The sequence below is a fragment of the Echinops telfairi genome, unplaced genomic scaffold, assembly GCF_000313985.2.
Source record: "Echinops telfairi isolate 266 unplaced genomic scaffold, ASM31398v2 ScPeMD7_1;HRSCAF=3_0, whole genome shotgun sequence".
Classification (NCBI taxonomy): domain Eukaryota; kingdom Metazoa; phylum Chordata; class Mammalia; order Afrosoricida; family Tenrecidae; genus Echinops; species Echinops telfairi.
Window position 1 is genome coordinate 89,790,386 of NW_022103896.1, and position 15,308 is coordinate 89,805,693.

The window sequence follows — 15,308 nt, forward strand, 5'->3', positions numbered from 1 at the left end:
GGGATGGGGATTGCATAGCCTCTTCCTGGCCATTACAAAGATTTGTGCTATAGCCCATAATTGAGGAAATCAAGGATAAAGTATAAGTATCTGTACTTTTGCAATCCCCCTGGATCAGTTCAGTGTCCCCAAGAGGCATTGCCCACTTTTGGAAACACTGATTTACCTCCTTTGTTGACCTTGTTGTTGTGAGGTGCCATGGAATTGGTTCAGACCCATAGTGACTGTATGCACAACAGAACAAAACAACTTGTGCTGCTCCCCCCCCCCCCATTGTTCTGTGCTTGAGCACATTGTTGCAGCTATGGCGTCAGTTCATCGCCTTGAAGACCTTTCTCTCCGCGTTCCCCTTCTGTTTTACCAAATAGGAGGTTCTTCTCCAGGGACTGGTCTCTCCTGACAACGTGTCCGAAGACGGTCTTCCCAGCCTGGCCTCTAAGGAGCATCTTAACCGTGCTTCTTCCAAGTCTTCCTTTGGGCAGTTCTTTCAAAATATTCTCAAAAATCACAATTTAAGTGGCTTGCTTTTTCTTTGGTCTTTATTCATTGTCAACTTTCACAGGCATAGGAGATGATTGAAAATACCATGGCTTGGGTCAGGTGCACCTTGGTCCTCAAAATAGCATCCTTTTCAAGAGGTTTTGTGAAACAGATTTACCTAATGCAATGGATCCCTCGATCTCTTGACTTGATCTCTTGACTTCTGTTTCCATGATCACTGATTGTGGATCCAATGAAGACAAAAACCTTGACAACTTTAGTCCTTTTTTTCTATCATTGATCTAGTTGTCAATATTTTGGTTTTCTGTACATTGAATTGTAATCCATATTGAATACTACAATCCTTGACCTTAGTGAATGTTTAATTGTATTCTTCCCTAAAAATTTTGTAGCAAATCATCGCAGACAGCTGGCTTACTAGTAAATTCTGTTCCTTTGCATAAAGCCTTGCTTAAAAAGGCTGCAGGCACTCTCACCAAAAATAGTGAGTTACCTGTGATGGGCCTTGGTTCAGATGGGTTCGATTAGCTTCACCCCAGGCAAAATCACCCAGCCAGTCATTTTGATCTCTCACACTCATAGCTGCACATTAATTTTCCATAGAGGTAGATTCCCTAGAATGCCACTCCATACGACGTTCTTCTCACTGAGTACCATGTTTCTTTCTGTGGGTCCTCATCTCTCTACCCCTTTGGAGGCAGTCAGTGAATTTTAGAAGTTAGTCTGGCAGGCACAGCCCGAGTGTCATTGAACCCAGTCCTGTACACTTTCAACTGCCCTCCCGCATGATTCACATCTCAAGTTGAAATGTGAAGTTTCCAGCTGCCAGAGCAATGGGGCCCAGCATTCACAGCATCCCAGTAAAACATTTTCCTTCCTTGGTTACCAGAGCTTGTCTTTGTTCTTGAGTTGATAACTCTGTGTCTTGATCAGTTCAATACTGAAGTGCTATATGAACAACTTTGTGAGTAGGAGAGAAAGTATGTCGATGACATGGTTTTTGCCTGAGTTTAGAAATATGCTAAGTTCTCTATTCTGATAACACTTGAGTCTTGTTTTAACTGAACTATATAGGTGTATCATCATCCAGACACAGTCTGTGTTGGATGTTCTCTTTCACTGATACTGAGTCCATTCTGACTTGAAGTGACCCTGTAGAATAGGGTAGAACTTCCCCTATTGGGGATGCAAGGCTGTACATCTTCACTGGAGCAGAAAACGTCATCTTTCTCCTGAAGTGAATGTGATGGGTTCGAATTGCTGACCTTTCAGTTAGTAGCACAACACATAGCCCACACCACCACCAGGACTCCCTTAGGATATTCCTTAAGTGTGTTAATAAAGCATTCCGATTATATATGTGCTTGTTGTTATTGCTATTACTTGCCAATTGATCAGTGAATGCTTATTAGTACTTACTAACCCAACATTGGGGGCATATTGGGGTGAAGAGTAGGGACGCCAGGCAAACCATTTCAGCTTTTTAAAAGTTTGCGTTGTAGTTGGAGAAATGTGAATATTCACACAAACAGAGCTGTAATTTTAATACATTACAGTAATGTCAACACAGTATTTTGCGTATTTTAAATACATATACCTATGGAGAGATTGTGTGGCGTTTAAATGGGATGCAGGTGTGGCATAGCTCTCTGATCCCGACTGTGAGCCCAGAGGATTCCTCTGGGATGAAAGGTACAACCCTGAGTCCTGAAGTTGAGTAGGGTGAGGGAGAGCACTGGTAGGAGGGATAGGGGTGTGGGAAAAGGAGGAAAATAAAGCTGTTGTTGCTAGCTGCAAGAGTCACAGAGGGTCTTGTGTGCCAATGATAGAGACATATTTGTGCTTAAGTGAGATTCTCTGGTGAAAGCATGGAAGATGGATTTGTGATTGGTGCTTTAGTGGTAGTGCTGTGGCACCAAACTGTCAAACACAGAAGAGTGAGAGATGGAAGCAGTTTCTCTAAGGGTAGTGACATTCTAACCAGAGGTCAGTTCCTGGCTTTTTGAGTGGTCCTCACTGGCTGCTTTGTGGGTTGCTATGGGTGCAGCATTAGCTGGCCCAGTGGGCAGTCATCACACAGGTACACTGGGGGCTTGGTATCTGTGCTGATAGCTTAGGAGGTTTTGGTTTGTTGATAACATTCTAGTCGCCCAACCACAAGAAAGATCTCCCTTGTGCATTTGTTATAAAGCTTTTATTATAATTTGGATGAGGGATGGGTGAGCAGCTATGTTTTGTTTTTGACACTATTTTAAAAAACACAGCAACAGATTTGACCATCGCAAATTTAAATAACGTCTATGAAGTTAGAACTTGTGTCTTTTCTCCTGCAGACTGACACTGTAGAGTCATGAATGTGGAGGTGGGATGAGGTGTTGGAGTAGGAGACAGTGCTGGAACAGTAAAGATAGAAAGTCGTGTGTCTGAACTGTGCAATGGGAGAGGGGATGCAAAAGGCATTGTGGGGGGTTGCTCTTTGTTCTAGTTGGTGGTAGGAATCTTGGTGCAGGATTTTCTTAAATTAGATGAGGTTTTTCCTATAAACCTCTGCAACTGATTTGGTTCAACTTTAAACTCAGTGCTATCAAATCCATACCCACTCATAGCGACCCTACGGGACCAAATGGAATGACCCCCGTGGTTTCAACTCCCCCTCTTCACGGGAGTCGAAAGGCTAATTTTTCTCCTGTACTCCTGCAGGTACTAGTAGTTTTGAACTGCAGGTCTTATATTTAGCAGCCCAAATCTTAGCCCTTTATACCGCCTAGGCCCAAAATTTAGCCCAAATGGGCGAAGCCACAGCCAGTGAATGAATAATGCATTACCTGGTTTTAGCTGCTGGTCTTGCCTGATGTATTTGAGTTTTAACTGATTTTTACCAGACACTGGTAAAGTTTTCATACATTATCTCAGCTTACTTTCGTACCACATCTTGGAGGAAGGTATAATTATTAATCTCATTTTTCAGATGAAGAAATTGAGGCTCAGAAAAGCTTACAACCCAAGGCCGTAGGCTGTAAATGATAGAGTTGGAATTTGCACTAAATTTCACCTGGCTGAAAGCAGTGCTCTTCCTATGTCACTATTTACCTTTCTTTGCCCGATAAAAGCAAAAGTGTGGAGTTTTTATGTCCAAGCTGTAATACAACTCTTAGCAAATTGCAAAATAGTAGCAAAGATAATTTGTGTAACTCTATTATGTTTTTAGGAAGACCTTGAGGATTTTCAGCTCTTTTTATTTTGTCTTTCTTGTTGCCATCAAGAAGATAGAAGCGTAGAAATGCTTCGCCTCTGTGAAGCCCAGTAGTAGTGCAAGGTCTAATGAGTTTAGAAATCTTTCAGTAATCAGCTCTGGTATAAAAACTTTTCTTTGCCTACATGTTTTTCTCTGGCATGGGAAGAGGTACCATGACTGACTTCGAGCCCTCTTGGGGTTTCTGTGTAGGACCTTCTTAGGAGGGGCAGATGGAAAAACATTAGCCCGTCTCTCCTTCAGCATATTGAGAGTCCACCAAACCTAGGCTCTGCCTTCTTCAGGATAGTGAGCCTTTCGTTCACTAGGACAGAGCACCAGGTCGCAGCAGCCCCCAGCATTAGAGTGTGTGCTTTGCCGTTGTGGAGAGGTCAGTGGGAAACGCTTGGGCTGCCGACTTCCTTTACCTGGCAGTGGTTCAGCTCTTTGACAGGCCTACCTCTGATTTAAACAAATGTGAGAAATATGTAAAGTTTTGGGAGCAGTTTTGCACTGATTTGATAAAAGAAACCACAAAACACTGCAGCGCAGGTGTTGAGAATGTTTGAAAGCTGATTGAGGGAAGCAGATGGCTTTAGTCAGTGGCATCCAGCCAAAAGAGCAGGTGCTGGTCATGTGACTGCTGGTTACCAGGGTAATCTGATTGCTCTTGGCGTGCAGATGAAAGGAAAGGGGCCCAGTGTTCAGCTGTAGTATTGTATAATTTGTGGCAGTTAGAGCGGAAATAAATGCTGGAAATGGAGCCTCATAGTAGGGGAGACTTCTGTCCATGTGTAGCATAAACACTAGGACAGTTGGATGAGGAATTGTATGGATTTTTTTTTAATTTGAAAAATATTATGCTCTCTGTGGATCTTTTGAGAACTCGAAGTTTTAGAACACAGCCTCCCTTCTAGCACCCTCCTTTGCCCACCCCCCCGCCCCCAAATAAAAAGGACCCCTTAAATTTAACTGCTGTTTGCTATGATCTTGAATTGTTTTTTTTCCTTATATGGCTATTTACTGTGCTAAAATAGTGGCAAGACAAAATACAAACAAACCGAGTATTCTTTAAAAATCACTAGCTTGAAACTACAAACTTTTATTAATTAAAAAGATAGGTTTTAGATGTGTGACAGATAACTCGATTCTATTAAAAATTCTTTTGGCCTTTTTAATGGTACATGTTTTACTTAAGGAAACGAAAAACAATGTCAATGCTCTGGCCTTTTAATGTACCTGACATTGAAAAAAGATTCTGTTTAGTGCATGCTGTCCACGCTCTCTTCTGGGATGTGCATATGCTAATGGCTAAACTTTTTAAAGGTTTCTGAAATAGCATCTTTTGTTTTCAAAATTCATTAGGATTTTAGGTTCTCTAGAAATAGAAAATTATATTGATGTTAGATTATACTAATTGTGGGATAACAAATGATCATTTATTTTAGAAAATCTTGGGCCACTTTGTAGAAATTGAGGTGGTAACACTATGTACATTCTAAGAGGTCAGGTTCGAAAGGTTATGGTTAACTGAAAAATGTTTTTGTTTTTAAACTTCACTCATGTCTATTAACTCTTGACAAAAACATATGATAGGGCACATGCTTTAATTATTGTGATTGTGTAGCTACAATTTTTCCCTTTAAATTAGCCTTTGAAAATAAGTCTAATGTTGACTATACCCACAATGCCTAGTACGCAAAGAGAAAGCTTATTTTTAATTAAGAACACTCTGTGTGTGGGGGGGGGGCAGTCCATGCAATAAAATGCTGTAGAACAGAAAATTGAGACGTATTTTAATTATATTTGGAAAGCATCTAAGTTGTATAAAGATCTAGCTGCTTGTGATTACAGTGGACACCTCATAACACTAGTCCAAACGGACTTACTCTCAGTACAAGGCTGTAAAACGACCCACACAAGATACAGAGAGAAGAATATTACATTCTACTTTTCCTTGACATTTTTTAAGTGTTCTGCACTTTAAGAATTTGATAGCAAAACTCTGTCTTATTTTTCATATGTGTTAGTGTGTGGGCAGGGATTTTATATGGTCCAGAAAAACATGTACTGTGTTTTAGGAATTTTTAAAAACAATTTCTTCTTAATTGGGTCAGATATTTGCTGAAGGTCATTAGGAGAGGGTTTTGCCTTCAAAACTTAAGGGAATGCCACTGACTTTGAATGACTGAAATGCATTGATTTGTTAATTGTTATTGATTATGTATATGAATGTGGGACGTATAAGGAATGGGCTAGTGTAAAACCACATAAAAACTGAACACTAAGTGATCCACTTTGAATTTTAGTAATAAGAAACCTGATTCAGAAGCAAGCGCTTTGAAGAAAAAGGTCAACAAGGGGAAAACTGAAGGTTCTGAAAATTCAGACTTAGAAAAAACACCCCCACCATCTCCTCCTCCTGAAGAAGATGATGACCCAGGTGTGCAGGTAATACCATTGTTCTGATACCCAATCCTTGATTATTTAGTTTGAGTAACTTTAGACATGAGAAATACAGTAGACCTCCCCTGTTTTTGTTATAGACATGCTTTTAAGCTGTCTTTGTTGTTGGAACATTATATCCATAAGTGATGAGAGCAGCAGAGCTGATGCAAAATTAAACTCCTGACCAGGAGAATATCTCCATAATAAAAAAAAGAGTGTTTGTTTATGTGCGTAAGTGTACTTTGGAGTTTACGGTTGATAGCATTGTCTTGGTTAATACACTCATACTAATCTAAAGCTTATTCTCATTTCCTATTTTGCTTTATGTTGTTTCTTATCAGTTCTTTATTTTGCCAAACAATAGAATGCAAGTGTAACTTCTAGCTTGTTTTAAGATTTCCGACGTTGGATGGTCAGAATTGAGTTATATCCATGTAAGGCTAGACATTTTGTGCACACATCAGTGTCTTTCTGGGTGGTAACACATCAGGATTTTCTAGTCTTTTTTAGAGTCACTTAATTTTAGGAAAACTTTATGCAAATCAGTTGCAATATTGTCCTTGTAATCAACATTAGGAATTTTTATTTTTGTGTGTCAAATGCATTGCTTTTCCTGATTGGACAGAGAGGAATCCTTGTACGTGACAGTTAAAAATTATTTCCTCGTTAGGCTCCCTGGAAGTATGCCAGTGTGGTCCGCCAGGATGAATGGGGATGTGACCCATGTGGATGGCACCTGAGCTGTCTTGCAGCAGTTCCTCAAGAGTCCTTTTGGACTGAGAAGCTGGCCTTGTAGAAGCTTGATGAGTTGTTCTTGTAACTCAGTGCACATGCAATATTTTCCACCTACACCCTTGCCAATTCACATAAGAGTAAGAAACAACAAAGTGTGTGTGATATGGAGTCCTAGTCTAAAGATTTTCAGGTGTGTTGGGTATATGTGTGTACATGCACACGTGCACCTATGTGTGTGTGTTTGTGTGTGTGTTTAGTAGAATTCTTATTATTTGTTACTTTACAGAATGACCCAAACTAAGAGGACCCAAAAGGACAGAGAGGGTATGAGCAAGTGTGGTTAGGTTGTACACCTTAACATCGTGATACTTCTGGTTGTTTGGATCAATATTGTAGTTTCTTTTTATTTTACTCATTGGTAAGAAGATTTTGGGAATGTAAGTAGTTATTTATTTTTAATTATTGAAGGAGTTTTAAGCTAAAGTATTTTAATGATTTTGAACTTTTATGCAGGATCTGCTTCAGCTAGGGATTTTTAAGACAGTAATATTTGTACAACTTTAAGAAAATGGATTCATGCAGGTCAAGAAAATCCTCTTACTTTTTCACATGTATTACTTCTGATTTTTTTTCTCTATAATGTTTTATTAGGTCAGATTCTGATATTCTTAATGAAATACTAACATTTTGTTTCCCCCTTGTACAATTCAGTTGAAGAAGGCAAATCACTTAAAGTGAATATCACAGCATTCTTATTATGCTGTGCTCGCTGTCAAATGTAAGCCACCCCACACATAGGTCTGATGTTGCAGGCAGTGCTTTCTTGGTATCTGTGAGACAGGAAGTGATTGCGCCAGGCGGTTGTTATGCTTCTTATAACACAACCATAGAAGAATTTGTTTATACTTTAGTGGGTGCCATACATATTCAATTTAATAATCATCTTACAGATTACCACAGTAGTGAACAAGCTTAAATCTTCTCTCCCATATATTGCTCTTAACTATAATTTCGTAACTGTTCCAATGAAGTTTAATTTAAAAAATAAAACTTCCAAGGTCATCTATGTTGTTTGAGAGTTTTAAGTTATGACGAAAATACAATTCTTTATGCTTCCTTTTGATGCACAAAATCTTTGAGGTTAAAAATAGTTCAACATATTACATTGGAAGCATATTAAGTAAGAAAATCACTTATATTTAAAAAGAAGTAACTCTTCTTGGGAAATTTGAAAAGAAATCCTGGTGTGTGAAATAGAACATGATATCAATGATTATAAGGAAAAAGAAGTCATGTTACATTTAAATATTTTGGAAATTGAGTTTCAATTGTATTTTGGGTAGTTTTTACTTTTTATTAAGTGACCTTGTGTGTTTTTGCTACTTAACCCCATCACTAGGAAACCATATAGGGCAGTTCAACTCGGCTTTTTATGCTAGGGTCTTTATGTGTTAGAACTCACTGCACAGAATAACAGCACCATTACTGATGTACACATAAAGCCTGACAATAACACAGAGTTATTTCTCAAAGTTGATATGATGAGGAACTCTAGCTCATAAAAGTTATGTCCACCAATACATGATTTTCTTTCTCTCAATTAGAAAGAAAAGGGATTTCTTTATTATCAGAGTAAGAATTAGTGTGAAGTCGATTTATCTTAGACGCTATCCAAGGATGTTTGGTTGTATCTACTGGTAGCACACAGTGACAGTAAGTGGGGCTCCAGGTGTGGAAACTTGTTGACACATGATAGGTATATTACTGGTGGCGCCCTCCACTTTATAGTAACAAAATGGAGAACATATACATCAATTCATTTCAATTTAGTTACAGTGTCACACCAAATAAAGATGTTTTGCTAGATTTCACAAAATTACAATGTTGTTCTTAAAAGCAGTATCAAGTCTTAAGGATTTAGGGGAAGGGGCATGACAGTGAACCCAAGAGCAACACTAGTGCAATGGGAGCTTGCAAGCTGTGGCTGGGTCTCATAGTTCCATTGCTTTCTGCTGCTTTTTGGTTAGAGAGGGAGTGCCTAGTTAATGGTGATTTTCATTCTCCACATTTGTCTTTCATAGGTACCATATCCTACTCTAAATACTTTAAATGAACTCTTTCGGGTGAATTTTACAGTCTCTTACAAGGTAGTTTACCATCATGAACTCCATTCTAAAGGCAGGAACCTGAGGTCCACAAAACCACTTGTTCAAGTCCAGATCCCCAGCTCCAGGATCCGTGTAGTCAGGCTGCCCTCAGGGACAGGGGGAAAGGTACTAGAGGGCTTCTTTGCTGCTCCATTGTGTGATTGCTTACTCTGGGTAGCACTGAAGCCTTGGTAGCGGAGAGGAGGCTCAGAAGAGTAATATTGGCTTACGTGGCTACTCCCTCTTGCAGAGGGATGTGACTAAAATGTTACTCAAAGTTTAGAGACAGAAAAGCAGTTTGTGGCTGTGGTAATCCGATGACTGTAGGACCAGGAGTTGACGATATCTAGCAGTCCACTTGATGCACTTTTTATATTGTAAGCTACTGCAAATCCCTGTTGAACACCGGAAGGGTATATACTTAAATAAAAAGTATTCTTGACTTATGAACAACTATAGGAGCTGATACCCTGCACAATTAAAAAATGTAACTTTTAACCCCAAATATGTAACGGTTTATAGTATGTTGACTAGATGCCTTACTGATAATAGTAGTGGTCGATCAACACATTTTGAACATTACATGTTTTATATGGCGTCCCGCTGGTGCAGTAGGTTCCATGTTGGTCTGATAATGTCAGCGTTAGCAATTTGTGTCCTCCAGCCACCCACATGGGGGCAGGGGGGAGGGTTTCTCCTCCTGTAAACATTTACAGCCTTGGAAATTCAAAAAGAATGTTCTACTTGTCCCATCAGAACCGGCTTGACGACAGTTTGTTTTGCTTTGTGTCTTATATCTTGGAGCCACAGGAAACCTTGTGTTTTCTCAAAGAGCGCAGGGTTTTCATGCCTGTTGGCATAACAGCAATGACAACTACAAGAATTTCCTTTTCTTTATTTTATAAGAAGATCGATTTGGAGTCACTTATCTTGAAGTAGCAGCAACCTCAGCTCTAGCTCTCCGTCTTGAGTACATCTCTGGCAGTTCACCTAGTTGTTGTAATGTCATGACTTACCTCCACTTCTTGGGAAACACTGTTGGCACTTCAGGTGGCTCCTGGGGTGCTTTCCAAGGTTTATCATATTGTAGGAGCTGCAAGAAATCACTTTTTCTTGTAATACAGAATTTGCTGAAGGCATGAACTGCTCTATCAGAGCAGTATTAGGGCCGTTAAAGAAAACAACAGCAACAACAAACCCACGTGTAAGTAGACATGCACAATTCAAACCCATGTTGCTCTTGGTCATATGCCAAGCCCTGAAAGTACTGTACCTGCCACTTCTTTAGTGCATGTGTTACCACTTTTACTTCTCTGCCCCTCCTGCAAAATATGTGTGCACAATAAGTCCATTAATAGATTTCATTTCATAATTCTTAGGAAGTTTGTATAAATGTTAACTTCCCTCAACTTTCCATTCTGTTTCTTCTGTGCTTTGTGAACTCAATGTATAAATTGTCATATTCTTGCATCTGTTGGCAACTTTTAAAACATGTAGATATCATTTCGAAGTTAGATGCTATTACATACACATTAATGAAAACGCTATTGTCTCCCATTTTTAATTAACTTACAAAACAAATTATTTGTCAAAAATTTCAAACAAAATGAATTATATTGACCATAAATTGTTATACTCTACCCTCCATTCTCTCTAGAATTATTTGGGGGCCTGTTTGGGGGAGCTTCCACCCATCCCCGGTCATGCATGGGTTTCTCCTGTTGCTGTTATGGAAAATATAAACATATATATCTTATAAAATATTCTTTCATTAGGAAATAGAGAAATGAATAAGACACACAGTTTCTTGATCTTAGCGAGTTTCTGTCGATGCACACATTAAGTATTTTTTTTAATTTATCTTAAATAGAATCAGAAGCTTCATCTTACTACATGTTTTCTTTTTTACTTAACAATTTAGTGATATTTCTAAGATATGTTTATGACACTATTACCCTCTGATGGCTTACAAGAAATACAGTTGCTGGGTCAAATGTTTGGCATGCTTTCAAAATCTTGATAATAAATACAACTTTATTTTCTGTAAACATTTTACCTGTTTATATTTTGACACCGGAATGTGAGGGTCCCATTTTGCAGTAATCCTACTAACATTGACTCATCCATCTTTTACATTTTAGGACGTGTGGAATATTAAATTCAAAGTTAATTTGGATATTCATGCACTATGGATTCTACCATACAACTTTGCAACTCTTTTGAAAAGTTCAGAATACTTTTGTTATCACCAAGGTTACAATACAATTTAAGTGGCCTTCTGCAAATATTTTGGGTACCTCGGATGGTATTGTGTCAACATTTGCACAGAACTTTATAAATTATGGATCAGCGTTTAGTGCTTTCATTTTTGTATTGTTTTTATTATGGGAAATGCATAAAAACACAAACGTGGGGGAATAGCATAATGAATTCCTATATACCTGCCACACAGCTTTAATTCTGTCGACATATTTAATCATCACAATGGCTGCATTAAGAATGAGGCTTATTTTCATTTTCCAGTTGAAGGCCCTGTAACGAGAAGTGGCAGAGCCATGGCTGTGATTTAGCTTTTAACTCTCCATCTCTGCCCATTTCCATTTTATTTGTTGCCACTGTGATCATTTAATGTGACTTACAGGATTAAAACTGCTAGGTTCTCCTTAAGATTAAGTTTTTTAAGGTATCATGTACTATTCTGAGAATTTTAAAATATTGTCCTGGGCTGCTGTTTAACATGCGCACTGTTGGGGTTTCGTTTTAGAAGAGGCGCTCCAGCAGGCAGGTGAAGAGGAAACGATACACGGAAGACTTGGAGTACAAGATTTCAGACGAGGAGGCAGATGATGCAGATGCTGCTGGAAGAGACTCCCCTTCAAACACCTCACAGTCAGAGCAGCAAGTGAGTGATCAGGTGTGGGTGCAAATTTGTGTGCACTTTTAAAAGTGAGCTGAACATTTTGTAGCTTGAAGCAGAGAAGTTAAGCGGAAGCATTAGACTTTGAACAAGGGAAACTTCATCTAATGTTGGTGCATGCGGCCATAGATGACCTCTTCAGACTTCCTTCTTGCTCCATCCTTGTTACTTATTCTGACACCAATTGTTCCTCCCAGCACACTTTTATTTCTATGCTGGGTTCGATAATTCTTTGAAATGACTACACAGAACTCACAGACAATACTCACAATCAAGGGAGTTTGTTAAGGAGCCCTGGTAGTGTAGTGGTGACCCGTTGGTCTGTGGACCTGCAAGGTTGGCGGTGTGAAACCACCAGGCTCTCTGAGGGAGAAAGGTGGGGCTTACTACTCCTGTAAGAAGATAGTCTCAGAACTTCACAAGGGCAGTTCTACCCTGTCCTTTAGGGTCACTATGCATGGGAATTGACTCCATGCAGTGAGTTTGTTTGTTTAATTAGGGAAGATAATTGCCACAATGCAGAATCAGCAGACAGTAAGGATACAGTCATTGTTCCACAGGCAGCATGTCTCCTCAGCCAGCAGCCAAGTCTCTATCTGGTCCACAGTCTTTAAGCTTTGTGGTTCCTTGGCCTTTGCCTTCGTGGGCCAGAAAGCCAACCCACCTGTTGTTCTGTCCCACAATTCCATCGTCTTGGACCAGATAAGGTGAAGGTACCCTATAGTCCCAACATTGCTCCTCAGAGCTCCTGTGCCACAATTCTCGATGTCCCTGCTATCTCTCTGGTCTTAGTGGCCTCCACCACATCAGACAGCTAGATCTTGGACGTGCTTTTCTAAATAATCCTGGTATTTATCTCTGTAGTATAGATGGTTATTATAGAACAAGGAATGATTTTGATGGAGGTCTTTTAGTTAGCCATACCTCGAAGCAAAAATAAAGGATGGAGTCTTAAGTCACATCCTCAGTAGAATCTAAAGATGCTTCCGAGGAAACAAAGGCTATTACTTGCTTCACACCCTCAATGAAAGCCTGGTTCTAATCATACCCCATTCCTGACCTAGTGTGGCAGAGAACACCCTCTACAATGGTATAATAACCATAGGAATGGAGTCCAGAATTACAGTACATCACATAAAGAGTTCTGGCTAGAAGGACCATATTAAATGACTCCATCTCCATTGTCTTAAATGTGTTGGGAAATAGTAGTTTAGGTGTCTCTTTAAAAGCCCCATTCACTGGAATTTCTTTTTATGCATGCCTATGATAGAATTAATGGTCTATGTTGAACAAAGTCAGATCTGGGTTGTAAGGCAACCAGATTTATCTCTGGGAATTCAGTACTGTAGCTTCTGGGACTTTAATAAACCACTCAAGCTTGTCTCCTGCTGTTAGGCACCATAAGAACCTCTTTATGAAATTAATGCCTTGTAGTACCCAGCAGGACATACTTTATTCTCTGTGCAATGTAAATGATTGATAAAACAGTTTTAGTAAAACATGGATAATAACACAGGATTGATTATTACAAAGAGCCCTGTCGGTTATTTGCTACTTTATGAAATAATGCTTTCCTTTCTTAACACTGGTTAACATTTTGTTACTATTCTTACCACTTAGGTAACAAACTGGTAACTTATTGGGGAGTATGTTAAATGCAGCTTAGTGTTATGTTTACTTATTTTTTCTATTTTAAGTTGTTTTGTAGCATTTTATGTGACCTGAATAGGTAAAAGCTGCCTACAATAGCAGATTGATGAGTATATGTACCCCGTGGGTGTAGAGGAAGGAATATTTTGTTTCTGACTGCTATCAAACAGGGCAGTTGAAGGTTCTCAATACTCTGTGGCTTTAGGCGCCTGCGTTAGTCCTTGTAGTTAAATTATTAGATCATAATAATAATCATAGAATCATAAGTACAGATCTTGTCTTCTGAAGTGTTCTTTTAGTTGTTCTCACTGGTAATTTTGGAGGTAGGCGCAAGAGGCTGTAATCTTTTGTCATTGTAGCTTACAATGATATGTTTCTCATTTGGATTGATTCGGTCTACTTTTATTTTTTCAGGAATCTGTTGATGCGGAAGGTCCAGTGGTAGAAAAAATCATGAGTAGTCGTTCAGTGAGAAAACAGGTAAGAATCTTAAATTATTCTTTGCTTTAAATTTTTCTTTTGAAAGCCTACTTTTGCAAAATAAAAGTTATATCTACTCTTATCAGATTTATTTGCCTAATATACAGCTTTGGGATGTTCACCCCCAAATAAACTTAAAATAGGTTGGTCAGTACTTTAGTTATACCATTTGGAGTAATTCAGAAATGAAAAGCTATCCAAAGAAATATCTTAGGCATTTAGTGTTTGATATAGGCCTGCTTCTCCCCCCAGTACTACTCATAAAAACATCCTAAACATGAATTGGCCTCATTCCTCTTAGAGTGTTTGTTTATTTTCCTCCCCGTGGTAGGATGTAAGTTATGTTTATCTTTTTAGCAAAAAAGTATTTTCTCATACTTTTTGTAATATCTGTTGACATATTCATTAATACCTTTATTGCTGGTACAGTGTAATTTTTCAGTGGAGTGTCTTAAATTCAAATGTTGTGGTAGTCTGGAACAGTGCGCTCTCCAGGTACCTGTCACTAGCCTGGTAACTTTGACATTGAAAGACTCGGACTCCTCAGAAAAGCATTTTAATTTCTAAATTTTCTTTCACTGATGAAGACTTACCCTATGATCCTAACCGTTTCCCGTTTGCTCAGTTTGGTGGCGGGGTGGGATGCTTCTCTTAGTGTAAGGAATCGCATGGACATCCCGGCTGCATATATATGCTTCAGCAATCTCTCTTTAGAAAGTGACCACTTTGAGATAGCTATGTCTTCAACTGGAATTATGGCCAAACCAGCAGTTTTTAAAGTTTTTATCTGCTTACAAAGCAGCTTCATTCTTTTGACATGTGAAAGGAGTTTGTTTGAGAAGTAAAACTTATACAAAGTGTAATTGCTAGTGAGAAAGATGGGGAATGGAACCCTATGTGAAATCACAATACTCTTCATGTAGGAAGGCTTGCTGTTCCGTGCTACTACATGGAGACCCTTTGTTTTTGTTTTTTTCAAGATTAACAATTTTACTGACATTTGATTCACATATCATACAATTCAACCGTTCAAATATATTTTAAAAGAGTTATGCAATCATCAGTACAATCAGTTGTAGAACATTTTCTTCTTTATTTATTTATTTTTAAATATTTTATTAGGGGCTCATACAACTGTTATCCCAATCCATACACACATCAATTGTGTAAAGCGCATTTGTACATCGTTTCTCAAAAC

At 38.8% G+C, this 15,308-nt stretch overlaps 1 protein-coding gene across 3 annotated transcripts in view; it reads left to right on the plus strand.

The window, feature by feature from the left end:
* CHD7 (chromodomain helicase DNA binding protein 7) overlaps window positions 1-15,308 on the plus strand; it is a 198,306-nt gene that overhangs the window by 85,874 nt on the left and 97,124 nt on the right. For all 3 annotated transcript variants that reach the window (XM_004697580.3, XM_045286272.1, XM_045286254.1), the window contains exons 3-5: window positions 6,043-6,184; window positions 11,828-11,965; window positions 14,045-14,110. In XM_004697580.3, the coding sequence (XP_004697637.1) occupies window positions 6,043-6,184; window positions 11,828-11,965; window positions 14,045-14,110 (346 nt within the window). The remainder of the gene's footprint in view (window positions 1-6,042; window positions 6,185-11,827; window positions 11,966-14,044; window positions 14,111-15,308) is intronic.